Source organism: Mirounga angustirostris, unplaced genomic scaffold (assembly GCF_029215605.1).
Source record: "Mirounga angustirostris isolate CCGP_5_RB_7025 unplaced genomic scaffold, mMirAng1.0.hap1 SCAF_9, whole genome shotgun sequence".
NCBI classification, from domain to species: Eukaryota; Metazoa; Chordata; class Mammalia; order Carnivora; family Phocidae; genus Mirounga; species Mirounga angustirostris.
The window spans coordinates 102,005,090-102,022,510 of NW_026991717.1; the positions used below are offsets into that span (position 1 = coordinate 102,005,090).

The 17,421-nt window shown below is 37.1% G+C and overlaps 1 protein-coding gene across 8 annotated transcripts in view; it reads left to right on the forward strand.

The window, feature by feature from the left end:
* Window positions 1–17,421, forward strand: part of TMEM260 (transmembrane protein 260) — a 66,069-nt gene that overhangs the window by 14,745 nt on the left and 33,903 nt on the right. For all 8 annotated transcript variants that reach the window (XR_010405197.1, XR_010405195.1, XR_010405196.1 and 5 more), the window contains exons 4-5: window positions 8,756–8,933; window positions 10,097–10,210. Coding sequence is in view for 5 of the 8 variants with exons in the window: in XM_064571094.1 (XP_064427164.1) it covers window positions 8,756–8,933; window positions 10,097–10,210 (292 nt within the window). In the remaining 3 variants the exon portion in view is untranslated. The remainder of the gene's footprint in view (window positions 1–8,755; window positions 8,934–10,096; window positions 10,211–17,421) is intronic.

Consider the following 17,421-nt stretch of genomic DNA (forward strand, 5'->3'; position numbering starts at 1 on the left):
ATTTTTGTTCATAACCTCATTTGAATTTCTCTTCTCTTTTTTGTTGAAGTAGTTTCATCAGTGTCAGTAGAAAAATGTGTATCTTTTAATTTAGTGAGCTCATTTTAAGATGCCACTTTAGCACGTTAAGTGTAGATAAAAATTAAATTCACTAACTCCTTAGTTGCTTTGTAAAAAATAATAAGCATGTTTATTCAAAAGAATACAATGAAAATGAAAAGTAGGACTCTTGGATTGCCAAGTGAAAACACAGTGGTGTTTTTGATTATGTCATTTTCATTTGGAAAAAAAAATCAGACTGAGTCTATGGGTAGATGACAATTGTTTTGCCTTATTTTGGAGCTACTTATATTTATAGTCCATCTGTATATCTGACTTTCTGGATGATGCGGAACAGCTCATTTTGTGGGCTCAGAACAACCATTTCATTTAAATCTCATGCTTAAGGAATAATGTCAGATTGGACATTCCTTCCATATGTTTTTTTTTTTTTTTAAGATTTTTTATTTATTTATTTGACAGAGAGAGACACAGCGAGAGAAGGAACACAAGCAGGGGGAGTGGGAGAGGGAGAAGCAGGCTCCCCGCAGAGCAGGGAGCCTGATGCGGGACTCGATCCCAGGACCCTGGGATCATGACCTGAGCTGAAGGCAGTCGCTTAACCAACTGAGCCACCCAGGCGCCCTCCATATGTTTTTAAAAGAAAGATTACTTAGCCAGAAATTTGGATTACCAATTCACTTAACAGTATTGCATTCAGTAAAGTATATAAATAGTGTTTCCTTCTACTTACATAATTTAACTCTGCATCCCCTCACCCCCCGAAATTATAAATATCTGTTATAGCCTTTTCAGGAAAAAAAAAAAAAATTGTGGAGCATGTGTTGTTCTGGTTAGAATTACTCCCCAAAAGAGGTTACAACTAACTTGTCTAATCATTCACTCTGGAACACCCTTCATTGAGAGGGATATTTGGCCAGTCTCATAAAATAACAAAGACCCCAGCAATCAGAATAGATGATGGACTCATTGGAGGCTCTAGGTATTCTGTGGATTCATACAAAAACACTTTTTTAAAGATACACATAAACAGATAATAAAAGGATTTGTTCAGTCATCTTGTTTGCTTAACATGTTTAAAAATTAGATTTGCCTTCAGACATATTCATCAATGTGATTTTTATAATATCACTTAGGTAAATCTTCTGAACATTTAATGTCTTCTATCTCAGACTTGCAGTGACTTATTGATATGGGTGGCTCATTGATATTTGGCTCAGTAAGACATAAGAGGAAAAATTTGAGGTGTTTTGTTTGAAATTTCAGAAAAACATGAGAAAATGTAAGGGACTTTATTTACACGTCAGTATGCAAAAGGCAATATGAGTATAAACCTGTATTTTCTCATTTCCTTTGAAATATGTATTTTATAGACAAGGAATAAAGTAATACAAAATTATTTTAAATAAATTATGATTTCTATACTCTTGCCAAAAGAATATTTAACCACTTGAATTAAAGTACAGGGTGGAGAAGTGCCTGGGTGGCAAAGTTGGTTAAGCCTCCAACTCTTGGTGGCTCAGATCCTGATCACTGTGGTGTGCTTGAGACTCTCCCTCTCCTTCTGCCCCCTCTCCTGCACTCTCTCTCTTTCTCTTTCTCTCAAATCTTAAAAAAAAAAGTACGGGGTAGAAAAATGAATATTCCTTAGTTTCTGTAAGATATATCCATATGGACATCACTTTATTTTTAAAAAATCAATGTAACAAAAATTAATGTAATAAAAATTAATATAACAAAATCTAAACAAATCCTTTAATTTTTCCCTCAATTTCATTGGTTACTAAGACACCATTTTTATAATAGTAAAGCACAGCAACAATAAAGGACATGGTTCTTAAAATTTACCCCAATACCAAACCATCTTTTCTTTCAATTTTTTTGCAATTAAAAAAATAAAGAATAAATTCTAAATAGTGGCATAAGTAACTTTATAATAAAGCATTATTTGGAAATGCTTGGACTTGGGTCAGATAATTAGAAACCTTTGTTATTTGAAAAGCATTAAAAACTAAAGATAAAGTATGCCTGAAATATATAGGTGGAAAAACAGTTAATTTTCAAAAAAATCAAAAGGCTTTTGTAGGGACACACACACATATGTATGTGAAGTGAAATAGACTTATTTTTAAGATGCATGAATATGCTGAAATGGCTGTATCAGTAGTCCAAAAATAATTCTGTTGGCTTTGTAATTCATTAGAGGATTTTAAGTTCCCTAAATCTGATTTCCTTACTGTGTTTAGATTAGGTTATAGTTAAAAAATTCTATTCCTCAGGTTTGCAAAGTTTTAGAAATATAGAAAAACCTGTCTATTCAGTACCAATTTAATACATTTAATAGAGTCTAGAGAAGGGGCAAACACCCTGGTCTTAGTGAAAATACTTTAGGAAAAACTTCTTGTGGGGTCCCGGAGTGGCTCAGTCTGTTAAGTGGCTGCCTTCAGCTCAGGTCATGATCCCGGAGAACCCCGAGTCCCGCGTCGGCTCCTTGCTCAGCAAGGAGTCTGCTGCTCCCTCAGCTCATGCAGACGGGCGCTCTCCCTCTCTCACTCTCATAACTAAATAAAATCTTAAAAAAAAAAAAAAACTTGTTGGAAAGGTATGCCTATGCTGAGTTGGAAACACCCAACTCAGTGGGAGTCACCCCCATAAAGGCAAAACAGTATACCTCATCTGCAAAAAAAATGCTGCGATGGAGGAGAGACAGCTTGTAAGTGTAGGAACTTACAGCTCATTTAGTGTTGCTAGAACACAAACTATGAGATGGGTTATATCAAAAAATGAAGCTGCAGGTAGGCTGAGACCAGATCATAAAAGGTCTTGTCTGTTGTAATGAGGAGCTTGTAATAGGCTTTTTTTTTTTTTTAAGATTTTATTTATTTGAGAGAAGAAGTGTGTGTATGAAGGGGAAGGAGAGGGTGAGAGAATCTGAAGCAGACTCCACCCTGAGCACAGAGCCCAACATGGGGCTTGATCTCACCACTGCGAGATCATGACCTGAGCCGAAACCAAGAGTCAGAAGCTTAACCGATTGATCACCCAGGCGTCCCTGTATTATGTTTTATAATCAAAGAGGAGTCATGGGGTTGAAGGCAGAAAAGTACAAGATCTTCACTCTGGTGGCAGTGGTGGGCCTAGGGCTGGAGGCAGACCACTGTTGAATTCTGAGGTAGGGCAGTGGCAGTATGGATGGAGAGGAGGATGAGTTTTTAAAATGTTTATGAAGTAAAATTGGCAGGATGTGGTATGTTTGACAGGGAGAGGGGCCAGGAGCTCTGATGATGATTCTTAGGTTTCTTGGGTAATTAAACTCGGTAGATAATGACAGTCACTAAGACAGAATACAGGAACAGGAATCATTTAAGGAAGAGGATGAGAAATTAATTTTGCACGTGTTGATACTAAGGTTCAGTGGGATGCCAAGAGTTGGAGTGGCTTTGTGGTGAGGCGTAGAACAGTCAGTTGGAGATCTGTCCATTTGAGACTAAGGGGGAGGTCGCACTAGAGACAGATTCGGTTACTTCAGTTTGTGGTTGGCAGCTGACATCAGGATAGTGGATAAGGCCACCCAGGTGGAGTATGTAAGAGTGAGAAGAATTGGCGTGAGAATGAAATCTTGGCAACACCAGCTTTAAAGGAGATGATGGAAGAAGAGGAGCCATTCAGAGAAAACAGAAGGAAGATCCAGAACCACAGAAGGAACACCGGAGGGATGTGGAGCCAGGCTCAACTGAGTAGAGTGTGCTTGGGGCTGGGATCAATCCAGCAGAGAGGTCCTGAGAGCCTGTTGTATTTAGCAGTTAGATGGCAATTGGGTGCTATTTGAATAGAATGCTCGGGTGACAATGGAGCATAGAGGCTACAGATGTGGACAGCAGGAAGCTAATACTGAGCCTTGCCATGATCCTGAACTGTCTTTGTGAAGTCCTCTTTGAATTCAGCTGCTCTTTAGTCATTTACCTCTGTCTCATTAGGGTGAAATGAAGCAAGCTCAGATAATGTAATATGCCTTGCACAATATAATGAGACTACCTATCTACAGAGTCAGTGAATGAATTGAAGACCTCCAGAGTCTTCAGAAAGTCCTCATGGCTTGGGGTACCTGGGTGGCTCAGTCAGTTAAGCAGCTGACTTTGGCTCAGGTTGGGATCCCAGGGTCTTGGGATTGAGCCCCACATCGGGCTCCTCGTTCAGCAGGGAGTTTCCTTCTTCCTCTCCTTTTGCTCCTCCCCTCTGCTCATGCTCTGTCTCTCTCTCTCTCTCAAATAAATAAAATCTTAAAAAAAAAGGAAAAAAGAAAGAAAGTCCTCATGCTTACCACTGCTGACATCATCCTTTGCTTGTCAGCAGATCACAGACTTAGCTCACAGTGTGCTGATGTGGGCCCTCACCTCTCCTTGTTAGCTTGCATATGGTGCCATGGCCCTGGGCTGCACACCTGTCTTCCTACAGAGCATTCAGCCTGCAGATTTATTAGTGTGTGTTGTACTGCTTGTCTTTTAGGACAAATACTTAGTTTTAATGAAAATCTTACGATTTTGAAAACAGCTTTATTAAACCCTTTTCCATCACAGGCTGCCCTCAACAACAGAGTCCAGTCTTGTTTAACTGGCCTGTTCCTTCCTTTAATGGTTCCAGTCCCCTTCCCCAACCCACTTTGCACTACCTGGCATGACTTAACTTTCAGTTCACTCATTTCCTTGATGCTTCTACCCTTGTCTTCCATTTGACTGAGACCTAGAACGCTTTGCTCATACTCTTTATTGCCTTCATCAGCCCCCTGCTGCTTTGCTTTCTTCCCTATCCAATCTAGGCCCCATGGCTTATTACAAACTCCCTTCCCTCTTGTCCTTCTGTCCTACCTGCGTCGTAAAGCCGCTAACCCTGGCTCTCTCCAGTCTTTCCAGGCCAGCTTAGGCTGCTTCAGACCTTTCCACAGCCATGCTGACAGATCCTGCCACTCCATATCCACGGTCTCTGCAGCCTCAGCTGAACAGTACTGCTACCTACAAATCCTTGTATGTCTCCTTCAACTTGCGGAGTTTTTCTACAACAGATGTTTTGCATTTTCTCTGTTTTTCGTAGTCTACCAGTTGATACATGTTACATGGTCAGTAAATGTTAATTGATTCTGAATCTTAGCATAAAGCAAACTTAAAGGCAGTATGTTAAAATACGTGTGTTTCAATGGACATTCATAGTCGAGTAAAGGCTGCTGAAATCAATGAAATTCATACAGGCTTAGCTTATGTACAGCACTACGTAAACCCCAAACTGAATAGTAAAATGATGAGGCCTCCAAAAAGTTTTCTATTCTACATATCCTATATATGGATGCACACATAACTTTTGTTCTTAGACATACTGCCCTCTCTTCTGTTTTTCACAAAGCTATGACCTCTTCAGCATTTATTTTCAGAATTTGCTCACACAATTTGCCTTGAAACCTTAATAAGAATAACAAAAAGGGAAGGCAGTGGGTTTCAGTCAGGGCTCTTGGGTGCAAGCAATGGACTCTGGCAGTGTTTAGCAGGAAAGAAATGTATTAAAAGGAAGTTGAGAAGAACTCTACAATAATACAGAGCACAATCTAATTTTTAAATGGGCAATGGATCTGGATAAACTTCTCCAAGGAAGACCTACAAATAGCCAATAAACACTTGAAAAGATGCTCGATATCATTAGCCACAAACAACATGTGTGTATTTTTTTGTTTTTAACCATTTAAGAGTAAGCTGCATAGATGCTATCCTTTTACCCTTAAATGCTTCAAGGTATGTTTCTTAAAAACAAGCACATTCTCTTACATATCCACAGTGCAGTTCTCAAAGTCAGGAAATTATCACTGATACAACATTGTTATCTATGGAGGTGATTCAGATTTTGCCAGTTGTTCCAATAATATCCTATTTGGCAGAAGGAAATTCGAGATCATGAATTTTATTCCATTATATCCCTTTAGCCTCTTTCATATGGACTCGTGGTCTTGTGCTTTTTGTTTTTGTCTTTCAAGACCTTGACATTTTCTTTGATCTGTATCAGCCAGTTACTTTGTAGAATGTTCTTCAATTTGAGTTTGTGGGTTCAGGTAATACATTTTGGCAAGAATACTGTAGAAATGATGCTCTGTTCTTTTCATTGGAATAGATCAGAAAGCATATGAGGTTTGTCCCATTACTGGGCTTTATCTTTGATCATGTGGTTAAGATTGTGTCTGCTGGGTTTGCCCCTGTAAAGTTACCATTTTCCCCTCTGTAATTACTCTGTTTATAGGGAGATATCTTTAGACTACGTACATATTTCTGTAAAACTTTTACTAATTTTGGTATCCATTATTATGATGATATTGGCTGCCAAACTCCATCATTTCTTCTACAGTTATTGTTGACTTTCTGTGGATTTTCTCTTACCCTATTTATTTATATCACTATAGATTCATAGATTATTTATTCATTGGGTAATAATCTATTACTGTAATTATTGATGTTCACATTATCCCTGATTTGACCCCTTTAAGCTGGCTCCTTGTCCTTTTGTCATATCCTCTTTTGAATCCTTCCTTATTTTCTGGTACAAGATATTTCAGATTCATTTTGTACTTGACCTGCCCCAGACCTGGAATCGGCCATTTTTCCAAGGAAGCTTGTTTGTTTGTTTGTTTGTTTGTTTGTTTAATTGACAGAGGGAGAGAGAGAGACAGCGAGAGAGGGAACACAAGGAGGGGGAGAGGGGGAGGGAGAAGCAGGCTTCCCGCCGAGCAGGGAGCCCGATGCAGGGCTCTATCCCAGGACCCTGAGATCATGACCTGAGCCGAAGGCAGTTGCTTAACCAACTGAGCCACCCAGGCACCCCTCTAATTTATGTTTTAAGTAGAGGAGGGAATCTTGTATCTTATGCTGACTTTCCAAAGTAATATTGACAGACAAAACATAGAAATTCCTTTAAAAATGTTACCCATTATTTAAGATTAATTCATTCTCACTCACAAAGTTTCCTTTCTGTGCTTCGGGCGGATGACTTCCAATATAAATGAAGCTTAACTCCAGTTCACATTTCAAAAACAAAGTCAAAGTAATTATTAGAGGCAGCTCCATGCTATACATGTTCCAAGATGAGCTAGAACCTGGGAATTGAAGAGAAATTTGAGAAAAGAGTAGAGTTTGAATAAGTAGAAGGAATCCAAGAACACATTGGGTTCATGGGTATAGCATGAGCAAAGGTATGGTGCTGGGAATGGGCATGTCTTATCAGGGAATTTTGGGGAGCCTAACTGGTTGGTGGAGATGATAATGTTGGTGATTAGTGGCTAGGTACCGTTTATTAGGAGCTTCAGTTCCAGCCTGGCTCACTTAGAGTATTTCCTACAGGCAGTGAAGAGTCCTTAAAGTGGGGGGCTAGGTATTCATAAAGAATATGTTTTCAGAAGTTTAATGTGATGTTATATTGCAGAGTGGTTTGGAAAACACAAGACCACTTAGGAAGCTTAATTGAGTCTAAGGTAGTAGGAATACAAGTAGAAAGGAATTTGGAAAGTAATTTAGAGGGAAGAAAAGCCCTCAATGTGATGAATCAGAGTCACTGGGAGAACGGGGAACTCTGAAAGAAATAGGAAACTGATGATTTTTATAATGGAAAGAAAACAAATATATTGCAAAGAGGAACTCCAAAAGAAGTTCGGTGATATCAGAATTTTATTTTAACTTTTTTTTTCTGTGATGCTTGATTAAAAGCCATAGAATGACTCCACAGCTTTTTATCCAAAACAATATAGTTTAGTTTAACAGTGATGATTTAGGGCCATATACTATCATTAACTATTAGACACGGTAATGCTTGCTGAATCATAACACTTGTTAGAGATATTTGGTAATAGCTTTTTCATAATTTTAGATTTATGGGGAAATAGGAAGTTGTTTTGCTTTGATATGCTCTGTCCACCACATTACTAGTCTCAGATCAAATCTTGGAACTGAGATCCAGATTCCTGATTGATTTGAAATGTCTGGCTCTCCTTGGCGTTGGGGTTGAGAAATTTGTTTCCAAGTGTGGCGTTTGATTCTTTTTGTGCTATTGAAGTTCACATTCCTGTCCCTCTCTTTAAAGAAATACATTGTTTTCAACTTCAACTTTGTATAAAGAAGTAATCACTAGAAACTAAGAACTCAGTTTTCAAGATCTTAAAATCACCAGGTATCGTGACAAAGACATGTTTGCCATATGTTGGGAGATAAACTTTGGTGTGATCGTGTGGAAAGTGCCTAGGCCCAAACATTCCACGAGAAGTGAGAATGAGTGTTCCTGAACGGATATTTTGCCATTTCATTAATTCTTACAATTCAACATATTTCCATAGAGCAAGAGAAGTGATACAGGTTTGTAATCTCTCTAGCTACTGTCTCTTCAGGCTTTCTGAATTGGCTTGAATCCTAGAGGTTCCATCTGAGAACTAAACCTCATTCAGTCCATAGGAGACTGAGGAGGTTTGTTCCTTTGTTTGTTAATAAGTTAACATATGGACTTCCTAATTAAAATCTGTTGGAAGAAATTATTATACGAAGTAATGTATTAGCCATATAATGTGTTGGGATAGTGCTGGGTGACTCATAATTTCTGCTGCTACAGTTTATAAAAAGGAAAAGAAAGTCAGTTCTTTTTGTTGGGAAAGAAGATTTCATGTTATCTGTATTTGCAGGCTTTCTGGCTCACATGCTGGAGGAATCCTTGCTGCGGGGGTGTTTTCATTTTCTCGTCTAACATGGCAGTGGTCCATTGCAGCAGAGGTTTTTAGCTTAAACAATCTGTTTGTGGGGCTGCTTATGGCTCTTACTGTACATTTTGAGGAGGCAGCAACTGCAAAAGAAAGATCAAAGGTAACCTATTTTGATCAAAGTGAAATCACTTTTTGTTTTAATTTTTAGACAGATGCTGTATTTCTTTTTAACTTCGGATGCTGTTTATCTGTCTTGATTACTGCTGAGGTAATTTAGGCATGTTGAGAGAGAAAATATTCTGAGTTCTTTTACTGTGAACCATGATAGCCTTTATAAACCATGGAGCTTTTTTTTTCTCCCAGAGTTCAAAAGTTTTTTGGAGAATGAGAGGATTGAAATCCCCTCTGAGTCCTATGGGAAAGATGGGCTTGTTGGTTAATTTCACCATCGTGCGTGTGTGTGTGTTAGTGTGATCGTTAGATGCCAAGCTCTGGATTGACCACCTTAAATTATATACCATTATGGTACATCGACTTACTCTCTAATTGAAAAAAAGACCAAATTTGTACTTTTTTTTTAAACTAAGAGTATCAAATATATAAATGAAGTAGTTCGGAAGAGTTTCCAGTGAATTATAAGGCAAACACTAATACCAAGATCATTTGAAACGTGAAGGAACCCTGTCTTCTAAGAGCTTACAATCTACACATTGGGAGGTACCAAACCATTTTAGTAAAGGCAGCCTTTTGTTGTTGAAGAATATACAGACAGAAGAATACATGGTTTATCAGTGGTGCCTATAAACAGATCTGTGCTGCTATTAGAGTTCATTTTTTGTCTAAAGTAAACTTTTTTCTGATTATGAAAATTGCACATGTTCAAAAGAGCAAAAACAGCACCCATAACCTGGTTTTTAAATAAAAAGTGTTCTATTTTATGTATTTAATTTAATAGGAGAAAAAGTAAAATGGAAAGAGTGCCTGAGTTTTAGTTACAGACTTTAGTAAGAATTACACAATATCTTATTACTGGTAGGACTTACCCAGTTATCATGCAGGACTTTCTAAAACTTACTTTGAAGGCAGTCATTTCAGGTCAAACTGCAGTGATGCGATGAGAATGGACAATATTATAAAAAAAAAAGTAATGGTGCTAAATATTAGTGTCTGTGGAAGCAAGCCTGTGTCTAAGAGGTTGACTTTAGCCTGACCTATGGTACAAATGCTTGGTTCTCATATAAAGAATAACTTTTTACTATTGTGCTTACTTAAGAGTTTTAGGTAAATTTTTAACTTAGGTTTTTTTTTTTTTTCTTTTTTCAGATAGCTAAAATTGGTGCTTTCTGCTGTGGCCTTAGTTTATGTAATCAGCATACAATAGTACTCTATGTTTTGTGCATAATACCATGGATTCTCTTTCGACTTTTAAAAGAGAAGGTAGGTTTTTGGGTGTTTTTAATGAAAATTCATAATGTTTTAGTAAGGCCCGATATAACATTTATGGCATAAAACATGGGGCTTTCATTTTTTTTTTTAGTTTTATATAAAGTATAAATGACCCGAGGCTCTAACAACATTGAAAAAAAATAGAATTTACAAAAATTATACAGTTTCTTTTTTTTTTAAGGTTTTATTTATTTATTTGACAGAGAGAGACAGCGAGAGAGGGAACACAAGCAGGGGGAGTGGGAGAGGGAGAAGCAGGCTTCCCGCCGAGCAGGGAGCTCGATGGGGGGGCTCGATCCCAGGACCCTGGGATCATGACCTGAGCCGAAGGCAGACGCTTAACTACTGAGCCACCCAGGCGCCCCCAAAATTATACAGTATTGATTGCAGTGGCATCTGGTCTGATTCATAATTTCCTTACTGATTCTGAGCAGCACCTTGATAATAATAGGCTAAAAAGGAGTTAAAATGAAATCACAGATTTCCTTGATTATTATATGTCCTAAAACAAAGGGTAGTGTATTAATAATAGTTTATTCATTCATCCAGCTGTTTGTTGAGGGCCTGCGCTGCGCAGATGCCGCTCTAGGTGCTAGAGATTCAGCTCTCCCGACAGAACAGAAAGCATCACCGTGAGCCAAGGAACCACATCTCTGGAAAATAACAACCTGTTTTCTCAGAACAGATGTCTCTAGAATTAAAAATGATTTATTTTAGTTTTCCCTTTCCCTCAAAGGAAAAATGATTATTGATTTAATTGGCGGTCAATGTAAGAAAATTACTATGCTGTGTAAGGCATTGTGAGATGGACTGAAGAAGGCAGGGAGCTGAGTTAGACATGAGGTTTTGGAAAGATGGAAGCCCTTTATGCTGTCAGTCCTCCTCCTAGAGGTTGAAACAATGTAAATACAAAGCCAGTACTAGAGTCATTTTGCTGAATTTATTGTTTGTTAATCATACCTCAGCTACATTTATTTATTTATCATTTCATTATTTGTTGCTCTAGTCAGGATTATATTAGAAAACACATGTTCAGTAAAATTATTATACAGAAATAGGGAAATTATAACAAAACTTTAGGTAACTATTGTATTTACTGTACTTGAATATATTTTTTGTTTTTAGCTTCTGGCAACAAAGGAAAAGTATAACATGGAGGTTATAAAATTCTTATTATGTGTTAAAGGGAAATAACAATCAAAGAGAAGATCAACTTTTTCTTGGAACTGAATTCTGTTAAGTCAGTCATGTCCACCCTTATATGAGGAATATTAAACAGTGTAACAGGTCGTGTCTAACAGTGGTTTTATAGAATATACAGAAGGTTCTTTATCTGGTCTTTTATTATATAAAATAATAAAATGTTTTATTTTTGATTTTAAATAAAGGAGATAGAACATAAAAAACATAAATTCAGTGAAGACTTTTCTATAGATTACAAACCTGAAGAGGCCCAGATATTTTTCTTGTGAATTGATGGATGCATAGATGGGGATGCATTAACATCCAGCTGTCGGTTACCTTGGCCAGGCATTTTTTTTTTTTTTAACCAGTCTTCAATTCTTTCTCTTTTTTTTTCCAGCTTATTGAGATACAGTTGACATATAACATTGTGTAAGTTTAAGGTGTACAACATGATGATTTGATATATGGATATATTGTAAAATGATTGCCACAGTGAGGTTAGTTAACATATCTATCACCTCACACAGTTACAGTTCTGTGTCTTGAAAACTTTTAAGATCTACTTTCTTAGCATCTTTCAAATATAAGCTACAGTACATAGTCCCCATACTGTACATTACATTCCCCAGAACTTATTCATATTATAACTGGAAGTTTGCACACTTAGACCACCATCACCCATTTCCCTCTAGTGCTGCCTTTCCCTGTCTCTAGTGATCACCAGTCAACTCTCTGTTTCTGTGAGTTCAGTTTTTTTTAGATCCCACTATAGGTAAGGTCATACAGTATATGTCTTTATCTGACTCATTTCATTTAGCATAATACTCTCAAGTTTTATCCATGTTGTTGCAAATGGCAGGATCTTCTTTTCGTGGCCGAATAATACTCCATAGTATGTATGTATGTCTATCTGTTTTCTATGTTATCTCTTAGGAGTTTTATGGTTTCAGGTCTTTAATCCATTTTGAGTTAATTTTTATATGTGGTGTAAGATAGTGGTCCATTTTCATTCTTTTGCATGTGACTGTCCAGTTTTCCTAACACCATTTATTGGCCTTTTCCCCTTGAATAGTTTTGCCTCTTTGCCATAAATTAATTAACCGTATATGCATGGGTTTATTCCTGGGCTCTCTACTTTGTTCCATTGATTTATATATCTGTTTTTATGCCAATGTTTTGAATACTATAGCTTTGTAGGATAGTTTGAAATCAGGGAGCATGATGCCTGCAGCTTTGTTGTTCTTTTTCAAAATGGCTTGGGCTATTTGGGATCTTTTGTGGTTTCATTCAAATGGATTGTTTGTTCTATCTCTAAAATGACAGTGGAACTTTGTTAGAGATTGCATTGGATCTATAGATTGCTTTGGCTGTTTTAACAATATTAATTCTTCAATCCATGAACATGGAATATCTTTCCATTTATTTACATCTTCAATTTCTTTAATAAGCGTCTTAGAGTTTTCAGTGTATAAGTCTTTCACCTCCTTGGCTAAATTTATTTGTAGGTATTTTATTCTTTTTGATGGACTTGTCAACAGAATTGGTTTAATTTTTCTCTGATAGTTCATTGTTAGTGTATAAAAAAGGCAGCAGATTTTTTTATATTGATTGTGTACCCTGCAACTTTACTGGATTCAGTTAATAGTTCCAACAGTTTTTTGGTGGAGTCTTTAGGGTTTTCATTATATAAAATCATGTCACTTACAAATAGTGACAGTTTCACTTCTTCCTTTCCAATTGTATGCTTTTTATATTTTTTCCTGCCTGATCGCTCTGGCTAAGAGCGGTGAGAGTGGGCATCCTGGTCATATTACTGAGAGGGAAAGCTTTTAGCTTCTCGCTGTCGAGTATGATGTTAGCTGTGGGCTTGTCATATATGTCCTTTCAGTGGCCATATACCTGCTTTGTTGAGAGTTTTTATCATAAAAGAATTTTGTAAATGCTTTTTCTGTATCTATTGAGATGATCATATGATTTTTATCTTTCATTATGTTAATGTGGTATATCATGTTGAATGATTTGCAGATGTTGAACCGTCCTTGCATCCCTGGAATAAACACCACTTGATCATGGTGTATAATCCTTATAATGTATTGTCAAATTCAGTTTATTAATATTTTTTGAGGATTTTTACATGTATGTTCATCAGGGATATCTGATATGGCCTATAATTTTTAAAATTAATTAATTTTTTTGGTGTCCTTCTCTGGTTTTGATATCAGGGTAATGTTGGCTTCATAAAACATGTCTGGAAGCATTCCCTATTCTTCAGTTTTTTGGAAGAGTATAAGGAGGATGGATATTAAATCTTTAAATGTTTGGTAGGATTCACCAGTGAAGCTGTCTGGTCTAGGACTTTTGTTGGGAGTTTTTAAGTTACTGATTCCATCTCCTTACTAGTAATCAATCTATTCAGATTTTCTATTTCTTCATGATTCACTCTTGGAAGATTGTATGTTTTTAGGAATTTATCCATTTCTTCTAAATTGTTCAATTTTTTGGTGTATAATTGTTTATAGTAGTCTGTTATGATCCTTTGGATTTCTTTGGTATCAATTGTAACTTCTCTTTAATTTCTGATTTTATTTATTTGAGCCCTCTCTTTTTCTTAGTTTAGCTAAAGGTTTGTCAATTTTGTTAATCTTTTCAAAGAATCAGCTCATAGTTTCATTGGTCTTTTCTATTTCTTTTCAGTCTCAACTTCATTTCTTTTCACTCTCATCTTTATTATTTCCTTTTTTATACTAATTTGGGGCTTCATCTGTTCATATTTTCCTAGTTCCTTTAGGTGTAATGTTAGATTGTTAATCTGAGATTTTTCTTCTTAACTATCTCTATGAACTTTTCTCTTAGAACTGCTTTTGCTGCATCCAATAGATTTTGGTGTGTTGTATTTATTTTCTTTTTTTTGGTGTGTTGTATTTCCATTTTCATTTGTCTCAAGGTATTTTTTAATTTCTTTTTCGATGTCTTCATTGACCCATTGGTTGTTCAGTAGTATGTTGTTTCATCTTCACATATTTCTGATTCTTGCAGTTTTCCTCTTGTAATTGATTCCTAGTTTCATATTGTGTTCAGAAAAGATGCTTGATATGATTTCAGTCTTTAATTTACTGAGACATGTTTTGTGGTCTAACATATGATCTATCCTGGAAAATGTTCCATGTGTACTTGAGAAGAAAGTGTATTCTGCTGTTTTTGGATGGAATGTTCTATATATATCCATTATTCCATCTAATATGTTGTTTAAGTTTGATGTTTCCTTATTATTTCCTGTCTGGCTGATCTATCCATTGATATAAGTGAGGTATTAAAGTCCCCTAGTATTATTTTATTCCTGTCATTATCTCCCTTTAGGTCTGTTGGTGTTAGCTTTATGTATTTAGGTGTTTCTCCATTGGGTACATAAATACTGACAAATGTTATATCTTCTGCTGGATTTACCTCTTTATCATTATTTAATGCCCCTCTTTGTCTGTTACTATAGTCTTTGCTTTGAATCTGTTTTGTCTGATGTCAGTATAGTTACCCCTGCTTTCTTTTGGTTTCCATTTGCTTGAAACCTCTTTTTCCATCCTTCATTTTCAGTCCATGTGTGTACTTATATCTGAAGTGAGTCTCTTACAGGCAGCAGATAGATGGGTCTTGTTTCTTTATCCATTCATCCACTTTCTGCCTTTTGATTGGAGAATTTGACCCATTTACATTTAAAGAAATTGATGGGTATGTACTTATTACCATTTTATTAATTGTTTTTCATCTGTTTTGTAATTCCTCTCTGTTCCTTTCTTCTCTTGGTTTCTTACCTTGTGGTTTGATGACTCTGTGGTGTTACACTTAGATTCCTTTCTCATTTTCTTTTGTCTATCTACTATGGGTTTTGCTTTATGGTTACCATGAGGCTCGTATATAACAGCCTGTATATATATAACAAGCTGTTTTAAGTTGGTAACAAGTTATGTTTGAATGCATTCTAAAACTGTATTTTTATTCCTCTTGCCCTGTGGTTTATTGATGTCATATTTTACATCTTTTTATTTTGTGTATCCCTTAACTAATTACTGTATTTGTAGTTATTTTTACTACTCTTATCTTTTAACCTTATACTAGCTTTATAAGTGATTAAACCACTACTACATATTTACCTTTACCAGTGATATTTTTAAAATATTGTTTTCTTATTACTAATTAATGCCCTTTCCTTTTAGCTTAAAGAAATTCTTTTAACATTTCTTATAAGGCTAGTTTAGTGTCCGTGAATTCCTTTAACTTTTGTTTATCTGGAAAGCTCTTACCTCTCTGAGTGATAACTTTGCCAGGTAGTATTCTTGTTTGGGAGTTTTTCCTTTCAGCACTTTGAATATATCATGCCATTCTCTTCTGACCTGCAAAGTTTCTGCTGAGAAATCTGCTGATAGCCTTATGGGGATTTCCTTGTGTGTAACAAGTTGTTTTTTCTCTTGCTTTTAATTTCTCTCTTTATCCTTAACTTTTGACATTTTAATTATGTGTCTTGGTGTGGGTCTCTTTGGGCTCATCTTCTTTGGAATTCTGGGCTTCTTGGATCCGGTTGTCTGTTTCTTTTCCCAGGTAAGGGAAGCTTTTGGCAATTATTTCTTGAAATAAGCGTTCTGCCCCATCCTCTCTTCCCTTTCTGGGACTCCTATAATATACATGTTATTCTGCTTGATATTGTCCCATAAATAGCTTAAGCTATCTTCAGTTTTTAAATTTTTTTCTTTTTGCTGCTTGGTTTGGGTGAGTGCCATTGCCCTGTGTTTTGTTTTGCTCATTGATTCTATCTGCTTCATCTAGTCTGCTGTTGAACTCCTATAGTGTATTTTTCAGTTCAGTTATTGTATTCTTTAGTTCTGTGTCTTCTGTTTGGTACTGTCTTTCATTTTCTGTGTCTTTGTTGAACTTCTCACTGTGTTCATCTATTCTTCTCCCAAGTGTAGTCAGCATCTTTATGACCATTACTTTTAACTCTTTGTCAGGCAAATTACTTATCTCTGTTTCATTAAGATTTTTTTCCAGGGTTTTATCTTGTTCTTTCATTTGAAATATGCTCCTCTGTCTCCTCATTTTGCTTGACTCTCTGTGGTGGTTTCTGTGTATTAGGCAAAATAGCTGTCTCTCCCAGTCTTGCAGGAGTGGCCCTGTGTAGGAGATGAACCTCACATCAAAGTAGCTACAGCTAGTTTGCTGTAGCTCTTGGCTGTCTCAAACCTTTATGATTGTCTAAGCAGCCTGAGTTTCTCTTGGTAGGTTCTAGTTATTGTGTCAAGACTTGTGAGTGTCCCAGAGGAAGGGATCTCATCAGCACCTAGTTTTAGACTGATTGGAAACTAGCCCCTCAGTCAGCATCTTTAAGGTATGCAAATAGATACAGTCCTGGGAGACTGCAATCATAGACCATACTAGCCTCCAGACCAAGGGATCTGGGGCGGGGGGGTCTCCCCTTAGGGACTGTTGCAAATTCAGGGTTCCAGATGAGTGTACAAGTTTCTTTCTGGGAGGTGCCAGCAAGCTGTGGTGAGGCCAGATGAGAGCTCAAAGATGGTATCCTTCAGCCTGTGTTCCCTGAGAGCACTTCTCTATCCTTTAGATGTGTGGTAAACCTGAAACCTACCGTTCAAGCTGAAGTTTTTTCATGGGAAGACCATGGGTTGTTGTTTCAGTCTATTGTCAGTCCCTTGGGGATGGTAACCTGCCAAGAACTGTCTTTCCAGTTGTTTTAGACCCATAGGACCCAAAAATGCAATTCCCCTTGACCACCAGATCCAGGCACTTACGGGGCATCCCCTGTGTGGGCTGTGCACCCTGGCTGACTCTGGTGGAGCTGTGGTGGAGTGTTATGTGAGGTTGGGCATTTGCCTGGCTGGCTTTGACAGAGCTGCGATGGAGTGGTACACAGGAGTGGGCACACTCACTGGCACTAGCAAGATAGAGGAAGAACGCCAGAAATGGCACCCTCCAGCATCTCTGTCCCCAGGGAGAGTTCTACCAGGCTTCTG